We start from the raw sequence: 18,902 nt of genomic DNA on the forward strand, positions 1-18,902 counted from the left end.
TATATATATATCTGTGCCTTAACATCCATCTCTGTCCTCACATTCCTGTTCCTTTTCTAGGCCAGACAGCTGATTGAAGAGGGCAATGTCATTAAAGTGATAGTTGGTACAGTCATGGATTTGCTGCGTGAACATCTGGATGACAACAATCGCTTCTTCTTCCTTGGCTACAACTCTGACAAGTTTGCACGCATCCAGGTCATCTTCCACGACCTCAGGTCATTAAACAGGCAAAACTTTAAATAACTTTTCGTTCCTAACTTTCTTGGTCTTTATTTAAGATGTAACTTCTGTCACTCAGGTATATTCTGATCAGTAAACCCTCAATATGGACTGAAGAGCTGCGGAGAGAGTTCATAGAGGGATTCAAAGCCTTTCTTGGGCTTCTCAGATGCATGCAGGTAATAATTATCTCAACCCTAATTCATTCTTTGATAGTGTGTAATACCAGGGATATTACTGTACATCAGCTTACAGTAACATGACAAACTATATATTTAATGAATCCTGGCCTTCTTTCACCTACCTTACCAGGGTATGGAGGAGGTGAAGCGCCAGTTTGGTCAACACATTGCAGTAGAGCCAGAATGGGAGGCTGGCTTTTCTCTTCAGATCCAGCTTCGCCACATTCTTGCTATGTTTCAGGACTGGTGTTCCTCTGATGTGAGTTGTCATACAATTTGTCCATCAAACAATTATCCTACAAATAGAGGGAGCATAACTATTAACACCCCCTCCCTTACTCTCCATGCACTTAGAATAGGCTGAGGAGTGAATTGCTGTGGTCAATTATTGCTTGTTTGCCCCTTCAGGACGAGATCTTGCAGCTTGCATTTGAAGAGTGCCACAAAGCCCTGATGCAGTGCAATAACCAGCCCTTCCATAGGGAGGCCACTGACTACTACATGTGCAAGCACATCCTTCATGTTCGTCCATACAAAGTTTCTCAGGAGCCTGTCAGCATACATCTGCCAATCTCCAGGCTACTGGCTGGTAGGAGAACCTATATTTCAGACTCCTATTGATTTATTGGTATTTTTCTGTTACTGTCAATTTACTCCTCTGTACATTGTAATCCCTAGGCCTGTATGTACTTCTGTGCAGGACAGGGGCAGTTGAACGTCTGGATGATTCTGTAAGTGACATGAAAAAAAAAGTATGATTTAAATGTTTAGTAAGCTACTGATTTCAGGGTTCAGTGTGTGCTGTGTTGTTGTGTTTATTGAATGAACAGTCTTAACTTTCGCTGCTGGCTTTAGAGAGTTAAGGTTTTTCTCCGTCTGTTGCAGGAGAGCTTTGACCGCACCCAGCTGGCAGAACATCCCCTACGCTGTGTGGTGCTGGCTGCACAGGTCTCAGCTGAAATGTGGCGCAGAAACGGGCTCTCATTGGTCAGCCAGGTATACTGCATTCTAGGGCTGTCCCAAATACCATTTTCTGGGCTTCGAAGCCTAGGTACTAATCAACAGCAGTGGCTTTACGCAAGCCAGTTCACTGTGTTCACCTTTATTAAAGCGTCTGAAATTGACACCAAGCTGCTGCAGTATAACCACACAGACCTCGTAGACTGTCATCCTGACATTTCTCTGTTCTCAGCTGAGATGGACGGCATAGTGCTGCAGTGGTTCAGTGTTTACACTGCATAAATTAGCCCATCTGCTAGCGGATTTCCATCGCTTTCATATCTTAATCCCGACAGAATACCACAGTGAATTTTAGCCTGCATGCAGGTTTTTTTCAGTATCACATTGTTGAAAGAGCAGCTAATATTGGTTGCGAGACCAACAAGTTAGCAGACTGCCAAGTCGTCACTGGACCTTTCTCTCTGCTCTGCACTGGGTGTGTGTGGGTGTGTGCAAAGCCCCTCCCTCTGTGAAACATGGAGATCAAAGGAGAGAAGAGAAAATGGAGCTAAAATGGAAAACACTGTGCTGCTACACATGTATGTCATTCGGTTTAATTAAAGGCCTTCATTTGGAAGGATTCTGTTATTATACAGTATTTAAAAAAACACGAATATCCAAATACCTACCTTTGGCTGTTCAAGGCATTGCTTTTATTCAGTATGCTCTCTGTTATTATTTCTTCAATTAACAAATGACAAGTACATTCATTGTTTTTTCACATGGTCAGGTCTACTACTATCAGGATGTAAAATGCAGGGACGAGATGTACGATAAGGATATTCTCATGCTTCAGGTTGGTAGCAATCAGACATTGAGAATGTCTTGAGGATTTTCCTCATGCTCTTACTCTTACCATTTATATAATAAACTATGTGTCCCTACAAATTGTTTACAGATAGCTGCTTCCAAAATGGACCCCAACCACTTCCTCATGCTGGTCTTGTTGAGATTTGAGCTCTTTGATTATTTTAATGGAAGTTGTTCAAGCAAAGACCAGGTAAGCAACACCTCAACTATCATTCAGAAAAAAAAAACTTTATGCCACCTAATGCTCTACTTAGTGATGAAATGCAACACAATTTGCAGGATGAACTGACACAGTGGAACCGCTTGACAGAAGAGATGCTGTACCTCCTTATCGTCATTATTGGTACAGTGTCACATCCTACTAATCAAACTTGGGAAGTTAGTTGGTTGGATAGAAACTGTACTATAGTGTCTGTGTCTTGTGTTTCCAGGTGAACGCTATGTCCCAGGTGTCAGTCAGGTGACCAAAGAGGACGTGACAATGAGGGAGGTTATCCACCTGCTGTGCATTGAGCCCATGGCTCATAGTAGCCTGGTCAAGGGTCTGCCGGAGAACGTAAGCTGCACATACTGTCTAAATTCCAGAGTTAGTATCTACGTTTTTATAAGGGAATAATCATTTGATAACAAGTTAAAATGTTTTTTTTTGTAGGAGAGCCATGAAACAGGCCTGGAGACTGTAATTACCAAAGTTGCCACCTTCAAGTATGTAAAGACTGTGAAAGAGCTTATGAATTTTCTCCTTAATAGTCATTCCAGAGTGGGTTTAATCTGTCTGTTCTGCACTGTTTTAAGAAAACCGGGTGTGTCAGGGCATGGATTGTATGGACTAAAAAAAGAGCGTCTGGTAGAATTCAACCCTTTCTTCTACCATTATTCAAGATCACAGCATAGCAAGGTAATGCAATGTTTCAACACCAGTTTTACGTTAAATTGATACAACTTTTGTTTAATATTCCTCATTTCATTGTCTTTTACGGTTTGCAGGCAGAAGAGTCTCAGAAGAAGAGGAGGACTCAGGAGGGCAATGATAAAGGTGATCAACGTCTTTGCTCTGCATACACCTGCACACACCTATGCATAGCTACAAAATGTGACAATCTGTACTCCACTTGCAAATGAATCAGCGCTACTAACATTACCTTTTTTTTTTTTTTTTTTTTTTTTTTAGCTCTGCGTCCACCGGTACCTCCAGCCTTCTGCCTAGCTTTCTCCAGCATAGTGCGTTTGCTCTGCTGTGACATAATCATCCACGTCCTGAGACGCGTCCTGCAGAGAGCTGCAGAGGACCGGTCGACTCATTGGACAGAAGCCATGATCCAGAGGGTACACATTAAACGTGTTTTTTCCTTTACAGAGTCTGCCTTGCTCAGAATTTGCCTTTAATTATTTAAACCACTTGCAGTAACAAAATGCATGCATTTACCACACAGGCCCTGCACTTGATAGGTCAGGCATTGCTTGAAGAGAAAACGCAGCTTGAGCATAGCACCGTGGAGGAAGTGACCTTTGATTTCAGCCTCAAGGCCCGCAGTAAGTAAAAAACAAATTGTTTTGTAGGATCTTTTCATCACTCACTTACTATTCAACATAGTTCTCAAAGCTATAAACTGGTTTGGTTTTGTGGCATAAATGTCTATTCTGTTCTTCCAGGAATCGGTTCAGAACACGGCAAGTCAGTGTTCCTCTTGTTGTCCAAGATTAAGGCTGTTCCTTCCCTTGAAGCTCAAAACGACATGGTCAAATGGGTTCTACAGGTAGGCTATTTAGTTAATACATTTTTATCTCTGACAGTTCATTTTTGTAGACTGATGCATTTATTTTGTAGTTACCTTCATCATTTTATATGAATGTTTTTTCTGCTAGATGTTTGAAATTGTCAAGTGCCTTAGAGAGAAGTCCAGTCCAACCGCCTCCATGAGCATGGATACAACCAAGCCAGAGGAGGTAAAAGAACAATAAATGATGAAATAAAAATTGTGCATTTAATGATACAATTGACTGGTCTTAACTTTTGCTTGCTCTATTTTAGGTAAGTACTTATAGGTTAAGTTCTATACTGCCACAGTGAGTGTGAGTAACTGGGCTTTTTACAAAGAAGGCTCTGGGCAGGGTAACTAGAAGATTTGGTGGTTGCATGAGTGCAGATGAAATAACAGATTCAAGAGAGCTTTATGCCATTGTCTCCAACAATAAAATTGTAGTTGTAACTCTATTTCGGGGGCAGATACAATTATCCAAATTAAAAGACGCCTTGTAGAGCTCAGAGCTGCCCTGTCTTTACATGACACAACCTCCCTCGTCCTAGGTTACAGCATCCCAACTCACCATTCATTTGGTTTTCCAGTTGGATCCTTTATTTAACCAGGAAAAGTCCCATTGAGTTACAGTAACTCTTCTCCCAGGGAGTCCTGGCCAAGACTGGTGGCAAAAAGTTTCAAAATACATAAAAAACAGGACAAAGGTTACATACTACACCATAAATCTATATACATACACTATACATACTAGAACACAAACAATTCATTACACTTAAGCTAATACAGACATACAACTTAAAGGGCACCTAGTTAAAAGCAATTGCACTGTTCAGTCAGAGTTGACTTTAAAAGGTTTTTAAAAGTATTAAAAGGTGGAAGTGATTGTAGATTTAAGGTGTTAAGGTGCCAAACACAATATAGCTCTCTGTCATGAAATTATAAGAAACAACACAAACTGAATTGCATTGTGTATTTTCTTAGTACTGAGAAGTTTTGCTGTTTGACTTGTTATTATTCCAGAGTGCTCAGGACAAAGAGAAAGCTGAGCGCAAAAGGAAGGCAGAGGCAGCCAAACTCCACCGGCAGAAGATTATGGCCCAGATGTCAGCAATGCAGAAAAACTTCATTGAGTCAAACAAGATGCTGTATGAGAACATGCCAGAGAGCGGGACACAGGGAGAGCCTGTTACATCTACTGAGAGGTGAGAAGGACTATTTATTAAAAAAAAAAAAAAAAAGTGTGTTTTTAGCTTAGTGTTTGGCTAATTCTATTTTGGGTTACGTTTATTCGACCTAGCTGTCTCATGGAGCACAGGGAGCTGTGTGTAGCCATCGGGCCCCACCGAGGCTCCTCTCCGGCCGGGAGGGAGGTGCTCACCTGCATTCTTTGTCAGGAAGAACAGGAAGTTGTTGCCCAGGCTCCAGCCATGGTGCTGACTGCGTGTGTCCAGAGGTCCACTGTTCTGACACAGTGCAGAGGAAAGATACCGACCAATAGAGCAGATGGTCAGTCCATTTACTATGATTTTATTTAATTGTAACTGTAATTTGACTCTGACACATTTGACTCATATGTGCATTGTATTTATCTCTTCAGGGACAGGGACATCATATCCCCTCTTCATGCCTCCTGAACTGGCAGTTGGCACCCACACTGGCAGCTGTGGACATGTCATGCATGCCACATGTTGGCAGAAGTGAGTTATTACAAGAACCAAATTTGCTAATTATTATTCTGTCAGCGCTCCCCTTTGTGTGTATGTGTGTGTGGTCCGTTAGAAGGCGCAGTTGACAGTTAATTTGCCATTAAGGTGTTATTCTCTATATTTTTCAGATATTTTGAGGCTGTTCAGAATATGACCAGGAACCGGCTCCATGCTGAGCTGATCATCGACCTGGAGAATGGGGAGTACTTGTGTCCCCTGTGCAAGTCTCTGTGCAACACTGTTGTCCCTCTCATCCCGTTTGAAACCCTAACGTTTAACTAGTAAGTCCAGTCCACCTTCTTCATGCCAATCTGCAATAGATCGTTGGTTGTACAAATGTATAGAAGTTATTTGTTTCCCATGTACAGTGAAAATGCAGAGATAATTGGACAGCATTTGACCCTGCCTCGCTGGATTCAGATCATCTCTGCCAGGATTAAAGGACTCAAGTCAGTCACTCAGGATAATGGTAAGAAGACATACTCAACATACCATGATTGCATATCTTTGGATGGGTGGCACAGAAGAAGGCATGTGGCATTGCTGTTGTGGGAGGTTTTAGGTTCAGCCACCGCAGCTCTTTGCCTTACAGTGTTGCTTGGGTAGAACTGATCCACCAATGGAAAACATGCACAAAATGTCCCAATATGGATGTAGAGCATCAACTAACCTGGCAGACTCACATGTGAAGGCTGTTATGTTAGTATGCTGTTTATGTGAACTCAGCACTGCAGTTGCTTCATAATAAAAGCTATAATTAGCTTAATTTGATAGAGGGCTTTTACTGTTTATTTTGCAGCGTACGGTCTTCACAAACAGCCTTATGCTAGCCTCTGCATGTACCCGTTTTCTGATTGTGGCTTACCTCGATATCAGTTATTCAGCTTCAGTAGTTACTTATGAGTACCATCCAATGTCATTATGCCTAGTTGTTTGTGATGTGTGACACTCCGGTGATTATAATTGATCTTCTCTCTCTCGTGCAGATTGCAACACAGAAGGCAGTAGTGTTGATGGGGACACGGGGCTGTGTGGAGAGGGCCAGTCAGACTTTAGATCCATTCTGAGCTATGGTGTACAAGAACCGTGAGTGAAACTGTCAGCTCCTTTGGTGTGCCTCAAGTATCTAATGTTTTTTGTTTAGCACACAAGTTTGAACTCTATGCTGGTGGTTGTTTTCAGGAGGAAGTTCTCCGACAGCATAGCGGAGATGCTGGTTGTTTGCGCCACCACAGTTCACAGGGTGGGACTGCAGACGGCACCCAATGAGCTGTGCCCACATGTGCCCATTATGGCTTGGAACACATGTGCCTTCACTATTCAGGCCATAGGTACAGTAGGAGTTACAAGGCTTATTGTGTCAATCTGTCGCTTTTTTTGTGTTTTATTTTTCAATTTAATTCAAAAAAACATTTACATGTCTTCACAGAAAACATATTGCAGGAAGAGGGAAAGCCACTGTTTGGGTCCTTACAAAACAGACAGGTTGGATGCCTCATGACTCGTCAACAGCTGTCAAATAATGCATGTAATGTATCATGGTTTAGGTTTAGCTTGGTCAGACATCAGTTTCTGAAATGCTTGTCTATTTTAGCTTGCAGGTCTGAAGGCAATTGTTCAGTTTTCAGCAGCTCAGAGACTTAAGAGCTCCCAGGCTGTCATTCAAAGGCACTTCCACGACATGTTGGGGGGTATGTGGTCATTTAAGAATACATCCATTTACTGGAAAAGTAAAAATTGTAGAAATTGCACAGCTTTCTTCCATGTGAAGCATATTGTGATTTCCTCGAAGTATGAAATGTGCTATATGTTATGGCTTGTGGTCATAACTGTGACTTCTTTCCCCAGTTTTGCTTCCGGGCATTGGCAGAAAAAACAGCCCTTCTCTTCTGGAGGTGGACTTTTTCCATCTTCTGGTAGGTTCCACCTAGAGGGAACAGCTTTGTTGAGAATGATAGACTCCAACTTGTCTTGTCCTCATCTCTCAACAAGTTCTTGTTGTGTTTTGTCAGGTGGGGTTGGTGTTGTCTATACCTGCACTGTATCAGGAGGAGGCTGTAGACTTACAGCCGTCTGCAGTCAGCTCTGCCTACAACCACCTGCACATCCTGCATCTAGTCACCATGGCTCATATGCTGCAGGTCCTCATTTCCTCTAAAGGTACAAACATTTACTGAACTACCTTTAGAACGTAGTACAATAACAAGGATGATTAAATAAAGGTGTCATTTCTACTTAGATTTCCCTGCGGTGGCTGGAGAGGAGACGGAGGAGGCGAGAGCAGCATCAGAGCTGTACACTACAGTGTGGTACAAGTGTTTCTCATCATCATATTATTTCTCTGGCAAAATACATGAGCAGAATGAGCAAAGTTTGTTTGACATTTAGTCACTAGTATGTATGAGATCTGAATTAAATTTCAGTTATCTTGTATTAGTTTTGTGGCAAACTAAAAGTGAATAAGGTACACTCTCTCTACCCTACTGAATGACACACCAATTTTTGTTAAAAATGCCAGCATACACAGCAACATGCAGCAACAACCATTTAACGCTACGACAAGCATGGCAGGGAATAGGTTTCCTGGCTGTATAATCATGCGTTTAGATGTGCATTTCATTTGAGTTCAAAACTCACGAACAGAATATTAGCTAAAAGATGTGTGTTACCTTGATTATGAAATTTAAAGTTGTTGAAATTATTGGCTGATATGTATGTATACATATATTCAATGAATGAAGTCTCTTTTTCTTATTTAGGTGAAAGCTTAATATTTCTTCTAAAGGTCACACTACTAAGCTCAGAATTTATCTAGTAAAAAAAATAAAAATGGAACTGTGTCCAAAGAATTACTGCTGCTGAAATTGAGTCTCTAAAAATGTAAGCTCCTTGGTGGCAAATTTGTTTTTTCCCTACAATGGTTTGTTTGAAATCTGCATTTCTACCAACCCACGTTAATTTGTAAGCTCAGTTTGACCGTCCCTTTTACCCTGCAATAAGGAGAAAATTGTTCTTTTTCAAACCTGAAACTAAATGATTTCTGTTCATTCACAATTTAAATGGCAGCTCTTGACAGGAAAAAAAAACAAAAATTAAATGTTTTTAAACCCTTGCCATTGTAAATGCTGTCCTAGGGTTAAAACCAAACACCTTTTTTCTTAGGAACATGAACATTTATTTTGTATTAGCCTTCTTCATAATCAAACTGGACAGGAATCAACCTCACCTGGTTGTAATGGAAACAAATGTTCACTTAGTAGAGGCAAACTTTGCTCCTTGTTCCCTCTCCATGCTGCATGCTCAGTGATGTACACGGTAATGTGGACTGCCCTCAGCTTGTTTGACAGATTTTTCTGGGGTTTGCTCATCAGGCTGATTCCAGATGTGTCCGGCAGCTCCGTGGCAGAAAGGGTGAACAGAGGAATCGAACCTTTCCTGCGCTGTGCTGCTCTCTTTTTCAGTTGCCTTACAGGAGTACATCCTCCAGAGGAGCTTTCTAGTACTGCTGGTAGGTGAAGTATTATATAATTTTAGCATACTACAAATGACGATTTAATGAATTCAAGGTGACATTTTGGGTCTTTGCAGTTACTTCTCAAGGTCAGATGGAGGCGCTATGCAGCTACTTGGCACTACCCTCCAATGTGTTCCAGCTCTTCCAAGACCACAGAGACACTGTTACTCCACTGATGCAAAGGTACAGTATGTGATAAACATTGAGGCAAGGCCAATGTATTTGATCAGTGATCTTTTCATATTGACTGGAGAGGTGAGCGGTTTTATGACTATTCTTTTTCCTCCTTAGGTGGAGTGGGAGCCCAGCTGTAACTAAAGCCATGAAAGGCAACATCCAGACAGTCAGGTAGACTTTGGCCTTTGTATTCTTTTAGTCCCACTTATATTTTCTAATAAAACATCACCTAATAATTGATCAATAAACTCTCCAGATACCCCAGGAGAAGGAATCGTTTGATTGATCTTCCTGAGGATTACAGTGCTCTCCTTAACCAAGCCAGCCATTTTCAGTAAGTGGGGAGTGGGGATTGAAGTCCTTTCAATTATCACCTTTCAGTGGGAAATCTGCCAGAGATGTTCAACCCACTTGTCTACTTTGTACTTTGTCCTCAGGTGCCCCAAGTCTACAGATGATGACAGGAAGCATCCGACCCTATGCCTGTTTTGTGGGGCCATGCTGTGCTCTCAGAGCTCCTGCTGTCTCAGCCAGCTGGATGGAGAAGATGTGGGAGCTTGCACTGCCCACGCTGCTACCTGTGGTGCTGGAGTGGGCATGTTCCTCAGGTGGGTCAATTCTAGGCCTTATATGGATCAAGAGAATTATTTTTCAGCTCTAAAACTTGATTTTAACTGCATTTTTTTAAACTTTGAATTGTATTCTTTGTTGCTTGAAATTTGCTTTATCAATGATGTTTGATTTCATGTTGACAGGATAAGAGAGTGTGAAATTGTGCTGATGGCCAGTAAGACTCGAGGAAGCACATACCCTGCTCCTTACCTAGATGATTATGGGGAGACTGATCCTCACCTTGGGTAAGGATTTTAACTTATTTTCCAGGTGCCAAACTGTTATTAACTTCTGCTTAGAATTGCAAATGTAGACATGTGTATATGTACATGCATATTGCCTCCTACAGGCAAATAGGTGAAAGCTGCTGCAATTTAAACCCATCCACCACCTGCAGACGATGAGTGTTACAGCTGCAGCTTTTGGTCTACTGCAGTAATTGTGTTACAAACCTGCATTTGGAAAATATTTGCTGGGCCTGGTGCTTTTCATCAATAACACCATGTGTCCTGTACTAGACCAAAAAGACTTGATTTCCAGATTAGGAGCAAGCTTATATGACACATGTTTAATTTTATTTAGTCAAATTTTGGTGCAGAAGAACACTGTACAAGTCACGCTGTCCTATTTTGCAAAAGTCTTCCATCAAAGTCTTGCAGAGTTTAATGTCATTCAACAATGCGGTCACTGAAAGAAAACTACTAATCATATGAAACATTACTGCTTCTGTAGGCAGCATATAGGCATGGCCATGAAGTACATCATTTTGTCATATACAGTATGAAATGTATTGTGTTTTTTTTGGACAAACCCTTGAATAAATCAGGCCTTCTGTCTTTTAATTTCTAGAAGGGGCAATCCATTGCACCTTTGCCCAGAGCGCTACAAGAAACTGAACCAGCTGTGGCAGCAGCACTGCATCCTGGAAGAAATTGCCCGCAGCCTAGAGGTGGTCAACGTTATGTTTGCCTTTGAGTGGCAGATGTTGTGATGATTGCTCCAGCTCTGGTGGCCGGGAAGTTAAGAGCACAGCCATAGAGCACAATCTGCTCCAATGCCCCTAAGGCACACACACACACGCACACACACACACACACACACACACACACACACACACACACACACACACACAAAACCTAAACAGCCAATCCCTCCGTGATGAAACCCCTGCTGGAGTCGAGAGAGGAGGGACAGTCAAAAGAGGAAGAATAGTGGAGGGTGATGAATAATGAGTAAACCCAAGTCGCCTTGTTTTAATTTGATTGTCTGCTGTGATAATGAGTTTCTCCTAGAGAATTGTTATTTGCAAAAAGGCTCATTCAAATAAAGAAAAGCATCAGATACACACAAAAATGTTTCAGTTATCAGTTTATATATTTGTTTTTTCTCAGTAATGCTGTGAATTTTCTGCATTCTCTTTTGGTGTTAGCAATTATGATTTGTCATAAGTTATAATTGTTGAGTTGCTGGGTTCATTTGAAAATAAGGCATGGTCAGAGATCTCACACATTTTTGCTTTCGACCATTATGTAAAAGGTCCAAATGATGCAGCCACATCCTACTGTCACCTTTACTCACATATAGAAGCATATGTAATGGTTAAAACATGTATGGAGTACATTATTTTTAAAGTTGTATTAAAACAAACTCAGTATTCTGAAAGGCGTATACACTAACATGCCTCCATGATTTCCTGTTATAGATGCATTTAATGATAAGACATTTTGACACTATAAAGTTTTCTGAATATTTCAGCCACATTTTGACATTTATGGTTGTAAGTCCTCACTGACGTCAAGATTCAGTGAGTGAATTAAATGAAAAGAAGCTACAAATCCTATTAGGACAAAGTGATTATGATGATCAGATATCCACTGTATGTTTGTAATGATTAAAACTTATCGAGGGGACCATTGCTAGACAGATTATTTGAGTCACATTTCACCATGTCGTGGGAATCCATTTAACACAAATTTAATTTAAGTAATACAAAAATCAATGTTCTATTTAGGAAGGGAATTGACTTTTTATTGAAAAGTAAATATGTGTGAATAAAAAATGTCCTCCTTTTTGTGTTGTTTGACAGTACTATTTGACTTCCAGGCTGTGGAAATAAAGACTCTAGCCAATACACAGCTGAACTGCTCCTGTGCCATGAATCCAGCTTGTGTCTATAATATCTGATGTGTTAGGGGATTAGATTTGTTTTATTATGGAATAAAAATCTCTTCTCATTGCTCACCCATATAATCAATTAATGATCTAGTTTCCATCATCAATATTGCGCCATCCATCAAGTGAGAGGCAAAAATCGGCAGAATTCTCTTATTTCACAATTATGATGCTGCATTTTAACTCAATGTCTCACCGACATGATCAAAACTTAATTAAACCACACATTTTTATTTATTTATTTTTATTTCCCCCAATGTTTAAGCTGTAATTTTCCTTCTCACCTGCCATGTACTCTATAATTCCTGAAACAGGCACAAAATCAGACTTTCCTTGACCAACAGACAATGTCCTGCCAATATGTCAAAGGCTTAATCATTAAAACAAAGTAAGACATGGAAGTCTAGTTTGCAGTGTACTGGTTTGGATCCCTTATAAAACAATCACAAACAACAAAATCCGACCATCACCAGCTCAGAACGTGTTTGTCAAGCTTTTGGTTGCTCATCCCAGTGAAAATGACAATCTTTCATAAGACTATGGTGGCATTGCTGAGGCACATAAGAGTCATTGCAGTGATGGCTTAACCGTTAAAAATGGATGATGTGATGTGTACTCTATTACATTGGTACAACTTTGTTTGCTAAAGTCCGGTAAAATGCACAGCAAGGATCCAAAAATGTTACTATTGATTTTATCAACCAGAACTAATGTAGATTTCAAGTCAAAGCACCCTGTGCTTACATTTGTGGAATTTAATTTATATATCTCTTACATTCTTGCTATAGTAATTTCAAAAAAAATGTTGACTGCATTTTCTATCATACTTTGAAGCAAAATCAGACAAAAAATGTGGGCTTCAACTTCAACGACCCACATCACTAATCACTAATTGTCTTCATCAAACAATTATATATTTCATGTTCATTTTGATTCCAGTGTTGCAACTGACGGCTGTACGACGTTTTGTACACGTTGCAAAATCACGATACACAGGCAATAACATATCAGAAAACAGAAGACAGATGTACAAAAAATATGTAATATAATAATAAATCATTAATAATTGTAAAAAGTCAACAAGGCATTATCTGCATTTTGGAAAAGAGCTACTGCCATACTAGGAAATGTATTATATATTATTGGGTGATATTTCCCACAATATATTTTAGTTTCCATACACAAACACTTCTGTATAGGTATTTCTTAGTTCTAATTCTTGACTTATATGGATAACAACCAATAAATGTAACGTAACAACTCTTTTTAAGTAACGAGGAAAAGGCCCTTACTTAGGCCTTCAGGGATGCTGTTCACTGAGGCCTGAGAAAGGTCAACTGGCTTCAGGTATTTCATTTGGTGGCACATTGTCCGGCCCATAGTGTGCTTTAGAGGTGGAGGGAACGTTAATGTTGGGATCTCCATTGTTGGCTGTGTCTATCTGGTTGCTCTTGCCAAGGCTCTTGATGATGTTCAGGTTGGTGCGGGCAGTTTCCATAAAGCTGTTTTCCAGCAGCCAGCCATCAGACTCAGAGTCGAGGTCGCCTTGTCTCAGCACATTTTCCAGGGAGGTCTGGAGGTAACGAACCCCTGTCAACACCGACAGCTAAAACAAGACACAGATATTAGATATTATTACAATAGGTCAAAGAAGTAGTTTTGTATGTTTCGTTTGGTATGGGGTCATTTTGTATCTGACCTACAGTAATTTAAACTGAGTAGAGGACAATAGTAGAGTCCACTTCAGGTGCTGCATGGACGACCCAGAGATAATATGACAGTAGAGATTTGCTCAAGGATTAGTACTGCAAGTGTGTGAAGTGAATGTGCAATCACAGTGTTAGTGCTATTGCTATGTATTTTTTAAATGTGAGAAAAGAAAAAGCCACCAGCCAACCTTTTCTTATTACCTTTTAAGTGATTTAACTTATCTGAGAGGATAATGTCTCATATTTCAAACAGTTTTAAGATAAAGAAGAGTTTACTGCAACACACCAGCACAAATGCAGCTTTTTTTGGAGAACCCTGTCTCTTAAAGAGAACTGCACTGATTTAGCATTGCACTCCCATAACAACTTCAAAAGATCAAAAACGATGCAGCATAACCAGAGATGTGGTCTTTTTTTTTTTCATTCCAAGCACTCTTCTTCCTTGTCAAACCCATGGTGCCTACATTACCCACAATGCAACTGGACCAGAAACATTTATGGCGTTTTTCCATTACTTGATACCTGCTCGACTCGCCTCGACTCTACTCGCCTCGACTTGACTCGACACACTGTGCGTCCGTTTTCCATTGCAGATTTTAGTACCGCCTCAGCGTGGCTGGTCGTCTTATATCACTGCCGTGACCTAACGCGACACACACACACAGAACGTCGAAGGTGTGTTGTTGGTGTGTGTTGTTGTTGCCACAGCCAGAAGACACATTTTGTTTCAAATGAAGCTGGAAGCAGCAATAAAAACACAGCTGGCTAAACTATTCAAAAATGGCAGGTTTGTTCAGGACACCCCCGTCTGTCGCTTTCATGTCACCTTTTGGTATCGGCTCAGCTCGCTTGGAATCTCAACTGAGGTGGTACTAAAAAAAGTACCTGTTAGCAGGTACCAGGTACTTTTTTTCGTAATGGAAAACCAAAAAAAGCGAGTAGAGTCGAGGCGAGTCGAGCAGGTACCATGTAATGGAAAAGCGCCATTAGGTTAGAGATTCAGGTGTTATGCTAACAGTGAGCATAAACCTAGCTTTAACACAAACAAGCGGGCTACGGATGTCAACATTGCCTCAAGTTACGTCACTTGAGGCAATTTATCAGACTAGTGGGGCCACATAAGCTGTATAACTTTTTTGACATATATTATGCATAGAACCCCCCAAGACCTGGAACAAACTTTGGTGTGTAAAAAAAGTGGAGTTACCCTTTAACTTCCCCATTAAAACATTATGTTGTTATAAACCTGTCTCTCCTCACCTCAAACAGCCAGGTGATGAGGACTGTGAGGCCAATGGACTGCATGATGTGGGTGTAGTACTCCAGCAGCGCCTGGCGACACCCTTTCATCCACAGGTTCAGCTCTTCCGTCTGGTGCTCATAGTTGAAGTGAGCGGAATTGTTGGTGATCTGCTGCTGGATGCAGGGCCGAGGGGAGTTGATGTTGCAGCAGCTGAAGGGCACTCCGTCTATCAGGTACTTCCCCTCCACGTTACTTCTTAATCGGCTAGAAAGAAGGAAAAAGAAGGAGAAACTCAGGATCTGACTTTATACTTTTTATGCAGCAGTGTGTGAAATATTTGACCTTAGTGTGTCTTTGTTTGGGACTGTACTAAAATGATGTCAGTAACTTTTACAAAGTCCTGTTTTACGTCATCTTTAGTTTGAATATACTCTCTTGCACCTACTCCGCCACCTCTTTTTTGGACATATCCAGGTAACGGTTGCTGATCCACTGGATTTGAAACCAATCTTTATAGCCATTGTTCCCACAGCACTGGAACTCTATATGCAGCATGTCCACAGTTCGCTTCAGGAAGCATCGTCCTGGTGTGTCTGTGTCCTTGTAGAACCTGATGGCCTCTGCCAGCCCCAGGTTCAGAGACTCCTCTAGCTCCCCATGCATGCTGTAACACATCAGAGCCCCCACCAACACACAGAAGGTGAAGAAGAAGGTACAAATTATGTAGGGCAGCATGATCAGCTTCCAGCGCAAGAACTTGGTGGTGTCTACGCAGTCGTAGCAGATCTTCCCACCCAGGAAGTTTATGGCACAGGCGATGATGCCCACAGCGATTAGCATGTTGGGCACGTACTGGATGTCCCTCTCAGCCATCAGCTCTCCTCGCTTGTTGATCTCCACCTTGAGGAAGAGCCCCAGGCTGAACAGGATGACCCCTGTCACCACTGAGATCCAGTTCAGAATCCACAGCACCTGAGCCAGCTTGTCTCTCTTGGTCTTGGTGAACCTCAATCTCAAGACCGCCATCGTGTATCTATACCTCTAAGTCTAAGGGAGGATTAAGGGTGGGACACAGGTAGAGCAGGGGAGAGGAACAGGTTATCCTCCAGGGAGTGTGGGGGACCAAGGGGAGGGGGATTTGTTGTACAGTTCTCTGAAGGTCCTCTCTTAAGCAGCTTAGCCTGGTAGTCGTGATAGATATCTTGTGGACACTGCATTATGGTTATACTGTAGATGCATGGAGAACACTGTTAAGACAAAATACAATGACATGTGATCAGTTGTAAACAAACTGAGAGAAGTTCAACAAGATGTAATTTGGTTTAAAACATATTTTTCCTTTTAAATCCAGTTGTCCTGACATGTCTTTCTGGACAAAGCTCCTAAAAATAAAATTTAAGAAATAAGAAGTCCACTGTACCTACCTTATTTGGGTCAGCATCCACATTGAACATCTGACATCGTTCTCCTCTGTTTCCCTGCTGACATCCTCAGATTTAGTCCTGAGAGAGGCAAGTGGTCATAGCAACACAGATAGTATAAAGGCAGCATCACAGCGAGACTAGTAGCCAAGTCCTGACCCTCCTCCTAATCCCCTTTAATCATTAATCAGCCCTGGGCCCAAGAGGGATTTGGACCCACCTTCTGCCACCTACGCATATCTGACTGTCCCTGCACTGTGAGAGTAATGGATGATGGCCATTGTGTGTTTTCATTTTTGTAGTAGTAAAAAAGAGACATCCAACTGGACATATAATATACAAAAGTAAATAAAGGTCATAAAGAGTCAACTAAGGTAACTAAATACTTACTGACACAATTATGGAAGGACGAAACTGCTGCTGCACTTCTCTCTACTGGTGGACACCTTCCAGTAGGGCTGCAGCTAACAATTATTTTCATTATTAATGAATCTGTTCCAATCACTTTCTTGATTAATTGTTTTGCCTTTAAATGTCAAAAAAATGAAAAATGTAATGTAATATATTTTACAACAGCTCAAGGTTATGTCTTCAAATGTCTATTTAATTTGACTGATCGACTTATCATTGCAGCTCTCCAGGCATGTAGTGTTTTTGTCCACAACAAGTGATGTCATAGCAGGTGTTGTGCCTTTGCAAAATTGTGAAAAGAAAACTGGTTGTGACATCACTGACTGGGGTGTGGCCAAAAGTGCCAAATGGCTGAAAGATCCAAGCTGTAGAGAGCAGAGTACTTTTTCCTCCCTCTGTCATTTAAGAAGTTCATTTTTACCTCCTGCTATCATCCCCCCCCCCCTTGCTGGTCTGAGCTATTCTGTTTGCAACTTTAATTTCAACACACACACACACACACACACACACACACACACACACACTCACAGCCAGACTGCAAATCAGCCAATGAAACGTTATCTGAGAGTGAGATTAGTGGATTGACATTTACCAAAGTAGCTTGTGTAAGAAGAGAACAGTATCGTAGCCACAGGGCCAGTCAGCTAATCTACAAGGCAGACAGAACACACACAGCACTCACCTCTGTGCAGACCAAGAGAGAAGCCTAACGAAGCTACTGGAAAACTAAACCACGTCTCCAAGTAAGTAATGAGAATCCAACAAATATTTACAATGTATTGTATGGAGGCTCCTCAAAATAATTACTACCACGTTCCCACTTTAATCTGTTCTTGCACAATCCATTGATCTAATATTGGAAACATGTCTAAGAGAGAAGTTTTCCAGGCTTAAGTGTAAGTTGTTCATTGAGATACCCTAAGTACATTACATTATGGTTAAAACACTTTAGTATACAGTGCATAAGATGTTTTCATAAATAACTATTTGTTTTTTTTGCTGTAATGAACTATCATTTCTTTTCCCCAGTAATACTCCCTTGATCCCACCACATGTGAACTCCCTTTTCTCGTTGTGGACCCCGGGGTCTGAGGGCATCATGCTGGATACACAGGGCCAGTGGTCCGAGGCGTTAGCCGACAACAACATAAGAGCCATTATCTGCTGGCTGCGGAAGCTTACAGCTAAAGGTATATTAGGATTTGCCTGCCATAAAACTAGAATTCAGAAACTTTATATACTAAAAAAACACTCTTCCATAAATTATTTGTTGTGTGTTTCATTAACATTTCATCTCCAATAATACCCTGATGCAGGTAAAGCTGATGTGGAGGAAATCCTACTGACTTTCAGCTGCTGGGTACAGAGGACATCAGAGTTTGCTAAAAAAGGAGTTATTAACACTATGTAAGAACTTGTTCCTTTATAAATCAGGTTTAAATGTTTGAATTTCAAAGTACACACTGAGGCTCTTTTTTTATATCTCTTCCCACAGGTTTGAGCCGCTGCCAGGGCCTGTGGATGTTTCTAGACTGCAGCACTTTCACCAGAGTGCACATGCTGCTCCAGAGACTGAGGAACTTGCTTACCCTGGCCCAGTGGGCAAAAAGGCATCTCGGTTCAGCCCACCTCCGGCATGGTACACACTTCAGAATGCATACAGCTGGAACAGCATGGTGGTTTTGTTGATATTTGCAACTGCAATTGTAATCCTAACCGTCTGACATGTCTACTAGAATTTACTAGAATTATAATTTATATATATATCGGCTCTTCAGACGTCAGACGTGGCTGCTGGAACCGAGAGCACAGGGCCCTAAAGCAACACATCTGGCTGGGACAGCTGGTTCAGTGGTGGGGCATCATGGAACTTCTACCCAAGTAGATCACAGACATTATATTAAGGTGATGAACTGTTATGACGCCTCTAAAGTTTTTTTTTCTGTTCTCTGCTGTTGCTGTCA

General features: G+C 41.2%; 2 protein-coding genes across 4 annotated transcripts in view; one reads left to right on the plus strand and one right to left on the minus strand.

Moving 5' to 3' along the window:
- ubr1 (ubiquitin protein ligase E3 component n-recognin 1) overlaps nucleotides 1-12,117 on the plus strand; it is a 20,576-nt gene extending 8,459 nt beyond the window's left edge. Inside the window, exons 12-47 of the mRNA XM_031279082.2 lie at nucleotides 61-218; nucleotides 302-401; nucleotides 535-663; nucleotides 813-993; nucleotides 1,083-1,135; nucleotides 1,290-1,400; nucleotides 2,134-2,199; nucleotides 2,302-2,403; nucleotides 2,493-2,556; nucleotides 2,645-2,769; nucleotides 2,866-2,918; nucleotides 3,009-3,111; nucleotides 3,201-3,249; nucleotides 3,385-3,539; nucleotides 3,647-3,746; nucleotides 3,867-3,970; nucleotides 4,080-4,160; nucleotides 4,994-5,175; nucleotides 5,271-5,479; nucleotides 5,571-5,670; nucleotides 5,808-5,960; nucleotides 6,048-6,148; nucleotides 6,666-6,765; nucleotides 6,862-7,010; nucleotides 7,109-7,164; nucleotides 7,274-7,370; nucleotides 7,528-7,595; nucleotides 7,692-7,839; nucleotides 7,919-7,988; nucleotides 9,051-9,187; nucleotides 9,268-9,376; nucleotides 9,485-9,541; nucleotides 9,627-9,704; nucleotides 9,808-9,978; nucleotides 10,126-10,227; nucleotides 10,832-12,117. Coding sequence (XP_031134942.1) covers nucleotides 61-218; nucleotides 302-401; nucleotides 535-663; nucleotides 813-993; nucleotides 1,083-1,135; nucleotides 1,290-1,400; nucleotides 2,134-2,199; nucleotides 2,302-2,403; nucleotides 2,493-2,556; nucleotides 2,645-2,769; nucleotides 2,866-2,918; nucleotides 3,009-3,111; nucleotides 3,201-3,249; nucleotides 3,385-3,539; nucleotides 3,647-3,746; nucleotides 3,867-3,970; nucleotides 4,080-4,160; nucleotides 4,994-5,175; nucleotides 5,271-5,479; nucleotides 5,571-5,670; nucleotides 5,808-5,960; nucleotides 6,048-6,148; nucleotides 6,666-6,765; nucleotides 6,862-7,010; nucleotides 7,109-7,164; nucleotides 7,274-7,370; nucleotides 7,528-7,595; nucleotides 7,692-7,839; nucleotides 7,919-7,988; nucleotides 9,051-9,187; nucleotides 9,268-9,376; nucleotides 9,485-9,541; nucleotides 9,627-9,704; nucleotides 9,808-9,978; nucleotides 10,126-10,227; nucleotides 10,832-10,973 — 3,963 coding nt within the window. The 3' untranslated portion in view covers nucleotides 10,974-12,117. The remainder of the gene's footprint in view (nucleotides 1-60; nucleotides 219-301; nucleotides 402-534; nucleotides 664-812; nucleotides 994-1,082; nucleotides 1,136-1,289; nucleotides 1,401-2,133; nucleotides 2,200-2,301; nucleotides 2,404-2,492; nucleotides 2,557-2,644; nucleotides 2,770-2,865; nucleotides 2,919-3,008; nucleotides 3,112-3,200; nucleotides 3,250-3,384; nucleotides 3,540-3,646; nucleotides 3,747-3,866; nucleotides 3,971-4,079; nucleotides 4,161-4,993; nucleotides 5,176-5,270; nucleotides 5,480-5,570; nucleotides 5,671-5,807; nucleotides 5,961-6,047; nucleotides 6,149-6,665; nucleotides 6,766-6,861; nucleotides 7,011-7,108; nucleotides 7,165-7,273; nucleotides 7,371-7,527; nucleotides 7,596-7,691; nucleotides 7,840-7,918; nucleotides 7,989-9,050; nucleotides 9,188-9,267; nucleotides 9,377-9,484; nucleotides 9,542-9,626; nucleotides 9,705-9,807; nucleotides 9,979-10,125; nucleotides 10,228-10,831) is intronic.
- A 264-nt stretch (nucleotides 12,118-12,381) lies between these two features.
- On the minus strand, nucleotides 12,382-16,676 carry prph2la (peripherin 2-like a). Of its 3 annotated transcripts, XR_004895705.1 has the most exons (5): nucleotides 16,531-16,676; nucleotides 15,552-16,353; nucleotides 15,124-15,370; nucleotides 13,314-13,760; nucleotides 12,382-13,237 (listed from the first exon to the last, which is right to left on the minus strand). XR_004895705.1 is itself a non-coding variant. In XM_031279089.2 (4 exons), exons 2-4 carry the CDS (start codon nucleotides 16,130-16,132, stop codon nucleotides 13,488-13,490), a joined length of 1,101 nt encoding a protein of 366 aa, XP_031134949.1. In that variant the 5' UTR covers nucleotides 16,133-16,353; nucleotides 16,531-16,676; the 3' UTR covers nucleotides 12,382-13,487. The 3 variants fall into 3 exon arrangements, 2 of the variants coding, with proteins under 2 accessions (XP_031134949.1, XP_031134950.1); XM_031279089.2 differs by having other exon boundaries at nucleotides 12,382-13,760; XM_031279090.2 differs by having other exon boundaries at nucleotides 12,382-13,760; nucleotides 15,552-16,333; nucleotides 16,531-16,675.
- Nucleotides 16,677-18,902: the final 2,226 nt, after the last annotated feature.

The sequence above is a fragment of the Sander lucioperca genome, chromosome 18, assembly GCF_008315115.2.
Source record: "Sander lucioperca isolate FBNREF2018 chromosome 18, SLUC_FBN_1.2, whole genome shotgun sequence".
Classification (NCBI taxonomy): Eukaryota; Metazoa; Chordata; class Actinopteri; order Perciformes; family Percidae; genus Sander; species Sander lucioperca.